Source organism: Limulus polyphemus, unplaced genomic scaffold (assembly GCF_000517525.1).
Source record: "Limulus polyphemus unplaced genomic scaffold, Limulus_polyphemus-2.1.2 Scaffold2421, whole genome shotgun sequence".
NCBI lineage: Eukaryota > Metazoa > Arthropoda > Merostomata > Xiphosura > Limulidae > Limulus > Limulus polyphemus.
This window is the reverse complement of record NW_013668031.1, coordinates 146,730-152,737: the sequence shown is the minus strand read 5'-3', so window position 1 is coordinate 152,737 and position 6,008 is coordinate 146,730. Positions and strand designations below refer to the sequence as shown.

The 6,008-nt window shown below is 31.9% G+C and overlaps 1 protein-coding gene across 2 annotated transcripts in view; it reads right to left on the bottom strand.

Moving 5' to 3' along the window:
• Positions 1–6,008, bottom strand: part of LOC106466913 (ankyrin repeat domain-containing protein 13C-like) — a 48,154-nt gene that overhangs the window by 36,650 nt on the left and 5,496 nt on the right. The window contains exon 2 of one of the 2 annotated variants that reach the window (XM_013927222.2): positions 3,891–3,932. The exons of the other annotated variant lie outside the window; for it this stretch is intronic. Coding sequence (XP_013782676.1) covers positions 3,891–3,932 — 42 coding nt within the window. The remainder of the gene's footprint in view (positions 1–3,890; positions 3,933–6,008) is intronic. 2 annotated transcript variants of the gene reach the window in all.

Here is a 6,008-nt window from a genome sequence, read left to right as displayed (position 1 = left end):
TAGTTTAGCTACATTAGGGTAGCTGATTTCTACACAACATTGTAATTATTAGTAAACAGTTTAGCTACATTAGTTGAGCTGATTTCAACACAACATTGTAATTATTAGTAAACAGTTTAGCTACATTAGTTGAGCTGATTTCAACACAACATTGTAATTATTAGTAAACAGTTTAGCTTACATTAGGGTAGCTGATTTCTACACAACATAGTAATTATTAGTAAACAGTTTAGCTACATTAGTTGAGCTGATATCAACACAACAGTAATTATTAGTAAACACTGAAAATTTCATTATAGTTGGCAATAACATCCTTTTGTTCAAATCTTACGATATACATTTTGTTCTGTTGCTGGAAAACGCTTATCCTAAAAATAACAGTTTTCCAACTTTTTCAGTATTCAATAAATACAACTTAAGTTGATCTTCAAGTCTGAGGAATAAACTGGAGACTAAAATACTTTGTTTAATAATCTGACCATCTTGTATGTCTAACACATCAACTAAAATCTAAAAATTTATTTTGCTCAAAATCATGAAATATAGGTTGATATGCAAGTTTTGTTTTAAATTTTTTCAGATTTATTTGTGTTCACTGCGAGATGATGCTTTAGCAATTTTTACAGCACATAATGATATATCAACGCCACCTAACAACATATTCTAAGTAACTTAACTTCTTGTTTCTGGTACAAAGCTACATGGTGGACTATCTGCACTCTGGAGAATCGAACCCAGATTTTACCATCGTAAGTCCATAAACTAAAGCTACCAACTGGCTAAAGCAGATTATTATTATTTTCTTACTGTGCCAATTACAAAAAAAGAAGCAAAAAATAATTATATTTTAAATATTATACATCTCAAATGTTAAAAAATTATGATTAATGCAACAAGTATAATATTAGCCTTAAAAACAAGTCTACTAAATGTACAGGTTTCTATGAAAAACTACCAATTACCAGAATCAAAATCATTTATTTCCAATGTTTAATATTACAGTTAATCAAAGTTAAACCCATAACTAATTAACTTTGTTACCATAGCATCACGCCTTGAGTATTTTTTTATATATTTAAGAGTACAATGTTGTAATATTCAAAGAAACATAAGAAAAAAATACAAAAAATTTCCTATTGTGCAAAAACAGAAACATGTTTTTGCACCTTTAAAATTTGAAATGTATTTTAAGAATGTTACATTTCATTAACTTTCTTGTTCCATAAGTAAACGTATTAATAGTTATGTAAGGCTGTTTGTAAAAATTCTACCTTTTTTCTGAAATAGGAATGATTGATATTAGTGTAAGAAAAAGTTGACACGAGTTGTATAAATAAGTGATAATTAGGGTCTGAAGTGACTAATTTTTGATAGTGGATAAATACATCTAAAACTAGCAAGGATAGTAATGTTTAAATGCACTTCAATTTACTAAAATTGATGGCAAAAAGATTAAATAGCTTTGACTGAATTAATACATAAAAGTGTAATTTAAATTTCGATTATAGAATATGAAGGGGGGAATGGTCCTTCTCAAGGCGGGGATCTATGGATCCAATAGAAGTAATTTTGGTGGGGGGGAGTATGCTGAGAAAACCCACTTTCACTTATCAGGTTCCAAATATTCTACCTGATCAATACTTGAATGGTTAAGGGTTAACTGGAGATTAAGAAGCTTTTTCCTACTTTTATTTATTTTCCTAAAAAAGGCTATAAATCTTGGGATTTGGATGGGTTGAGGGCTACGCACTACTCGTTGCAGCAATCTGACAATGCATTGAGTGATATTTGGACCCTAAATGTTGCATATTGAGACTCAAGTGTATGATTTAAGGAAGGGAACGGGATATCATTGACAAAGAGGTTATATAATGTGGTCTTAACACTGGCTCTTGGGGGACACTGGTTTTGAATGTGAAGGGCCTAGAAGTCACATTGTTGATCTTAACTTTAGCTGTTCTGTCAGTAAGAAAGCTGGATATCCAGCATACAATAGGGGTGGGTATGTGGTAATCAATTAGTTTATATCAAAGTTCGTTGTGCCATACCACATCAAAGGCTTTTAGGACGTCAAGAAATGTAGCTATGGTTGTATGTTCTCTGTTGAAACCTTGATAGATGTTTTTGATAAGTCCAATGAGGTGGTCTGTGGTTTGTATATATTTTCTGCCTGAATTCTGTATGTTGTAATTAATATTTTTGGTTTCTAGGTAAGCGTTTAACCAGTTTGTGATTAATTTCTCCATCAACTTACCAAAGGTGTTTATCAAACTAATGGATTTGTAGCTGCCAGGATTAGTTTTTGTGTTTTTTTGGGGGGATCACCTTTATAATAGATGATTTCCAAATAAATGGGTAATACCCTGACAATATTAAATTATCAATTGTTACTAAATGGGTTATGATTTTCAGGATTCAATTGTTAATTTCATCTTCTCCTGGAGCTTTGCGTTTTATTTTCCTAAGGTTAATTTTGATTTCTCCTAAAGTTATAGGGCAGGTATACAAATCATCAGAACCAGAAATTAATGACATAGAAACAAAGAAGTTCAGTGAAAAAAAAAAATGTTGATTATTAGAAATGTGTTGATTTACATTGCATGTCAAATGAGTTGAGATTTGGGTTACAAAGATACTTTCAAAATATTGGGCAAAAAGTTCACACTGTTTTTTTTATTGGTAGTAGCAGTGTTGTTATTATATTGAAATTTATTTATGGTGTTGGTTGATTTGTTGTTTGTTAAAGATTTAAAATTCTGCCAGAATTTGGAAGGGTCAGGTTTGGATTTATCTATTGATAGGCAGAAGTTATCATGTTGTTGCTGTAATACAAGTTTCTTAATAAGATTATATCGATGGCATTAATGAGTGGTTTAAGTGTAATGTCATGGGTTCATAAGAAGTAGTGTCTGAGTCATCTGTGGGTATTTATTAATTCATGCTATCACTTCCATGTACCTGTATCTAGTATCATATTCACTAATACAGGATCATCATTGACAATGACTGATCAGGTGAGAAATACATCAATACGCAATAATTAACATTTAATTCAGAACTCATCTTGTGTATCCACAAGCTTTCCTTAGTGCATAGCATTTCTTTACTATCCACACTCCCCAAAATGTTAAAGTGACATTTGTGTCACACTCCTGAAAACAGTGGTGAAGGATGGATGACTGATTACATAACACAGTGTGTCATAGTCCTGTAAACAGTGGTGAAGGATGGATGACTGATTACATAACACAGTGTGTCATAGTCCTGTAAACAGTGGTGAAGGATGGACGACTGATTACATAACAGTGTGTCACAGTCCTGTAAACAGTGGTGAAGGATGGATGACTGATTACATAACACAGTGTGTCATAGTCCTGTAAACAGTGGTGAAGGATGGACGACTGATTACATAACACAGTGTGTCACAGTCCTGTAAACAGTGATGAAGGATGGACGACTGATTACATAACACAGTGTGTCACAGTCCTGTAAACAGTGGTGAAGGATGGACGACTGATTACATAACACAGTGTGTCATAGTCCTGTAAACAGTGGTGAAGGATGGATGACTGATTACATAACACAGTGTGTCACAGTCCTGTAAACAGTGGTGAAGGATGGACGACTGATTACATACTGTGTTTTGTGCATGTTCTATAATACGTAAGCTCAGACAATGTATTGTACAGCCCACATAGCCCAGGTTACACCTTGGACATGTAAATTTATATATGATGTAAGATTGAAGCGTTATAGGAATCCTGTCTTTATATATTTAAAATAATTACTTAAATAAAACATCGGTTTAAAGACAATTCTAAACTTAATTAACAAATAAAGCAGAAATCTTTCAATACACATATCTATGCTAGTAACTTTTGTGAACATACCTTTATGTCCAAGCATGACAGCAAGATGAAGAGGTGTGTTTCCTTTAAAAAGAAAACATTTAAGAAAAACATTAAACATAATAAAAAATAATGCAGACCAAGTATTACTACAGATTAAACTAAAAGATATACAGATTCAGCAACTGGAAAAAATACCAACTACACGAAATTTCAGCATTTTGATTTTTGGCCAGCATTTTTTTTAAAGGTTAACCATAAAAATTACCAAATTTAGCAAATATAAAACATATCTAATCACAGTAACCATGGCTTATATATAATTTCACAATCCACCAGGAAAGAGACATATGAAAATTAAAATATGGTTCCCATATCCTGAAGAATCTACAGTATCACAGTCAAGAGTAAACCAATCATTTCATTCAGAAAAAGTAATCCTGACCTACCTTCACCCTATGTTATAATGAAATCTATCACAAATACATTCTATTAATCTTCTGTACTACTAGATTAACCAACATTTTACAGATTAGTAAATGATAATGGGTAAAGTTACTCCTGTTCCACAGATTCAAGCTAAAAATCCAACTAATAAAAGATTTTATAAGATCCTACCTTTGAAAATAACATTTTCTTCAGTTAATTGGCACTACATGTTAAATGTATGATAAGTGAATCAACTTAAACACACAGAGCTGAGTAACAAGTGGAATTTGCTAATTAACCATCAGACTCATTAATTACCTTCAACTAAATGATTATTCTCACATAAACCTAGTTTTCCTATTTACAACTTGTTTTTAGACATTTTTGATATACCATTTATTTAAGACCCAGTGCCATGAAAAACTCTGCTCTGATATGGCCAAGCCTTTCTATATTATATTACTGATTTGACAAATGACTACTTTTACACTTTTGTTTGTAGTTAATATGCATCACAGGTACAGTGTATGAAACTAATAGATCACAAAGACGACAAACATGGCATGATCCTTTCTTTTGTTTTTGTGTTCATCACACACACCGACAGTTATTAGTTTCAATGATTCCTGATATCCAATTGAAAATTTGAAAGTTGTGTTGAAATCAGCTCAAGTAATGTAGCTAAACTGTTTACTAATAATTACTGTTGTGTTGATATCAGCTCAAGTAATGTAGCTAAACTCTTACACTAAATGACATTTTTTGTTTTCTATCAAAACACAGTAAAACATTAGTTCACATTCAAAATCCATTCTACAGCTCTATATTCTTACACTAAATGACATTTTTTGTTTTCTATCAAAACACAGTAAAACATTAGTTCACATTCAAAATCCATTCTACAGCTCTATATTTTTATACTAAATGCCATTTTTTTGTTTTCTATCATCCATTGTTATATTCTATACTAGCTGGAGTACCTGTCCATTGTTATATTCTATACTAGCTGGAGTACCCATCTATTGTTATATTCTACACTAGCTGGAGTACCTGTCTGTTGTTATATTCTATACCCAATTCATGACCTTCCTCATGTTATCGTATATAACTGTGTCAGGTTTGGTGCTGATTGATCAAGAAATGAGGAAATGTATAAGGAACAGATAGCTGAAAAGTGCAAACAAACAGACACAAACTTAGCTTTATACATTATATATACTAAACTGCATGACACTTTTGATACACAGTTTCTTTTTAGGACTGTGTAAAAACCATTTTATTGTACCAGAAACCACTTGTTGAATTGTCATTATAATTTGTGAGAGAGAGTGTAGACTACTTAAATTTTAGTTTTTCAAACACATTCTAAGTAAAGAAAATGTACTAAAATACAGTAAAACATTAGTTCACATTCAAAATCCATTCTACAGCTCTATATTCTTACACTAAATGACATTTTTTGTTTTCTATCAAAACACAGTAAAACATTAGTTCACATTCAAAATCCATTCTACAGCTCTATATTGGATACACCAGCTGGTATAGGATATAACAATGGATGGATACACCAGCTGGTATAGGATATAACAATGGACAGGTACTGCAGCTAGTGTAGAATGTAACAATAGATGGGTACTCCAGCTAGTATAGAATATAACAACGGACGGATACTCCAGCTAGTATAGAATATAACAACGGACGGATACTCCAGCTAGTATAGAATATAACAAT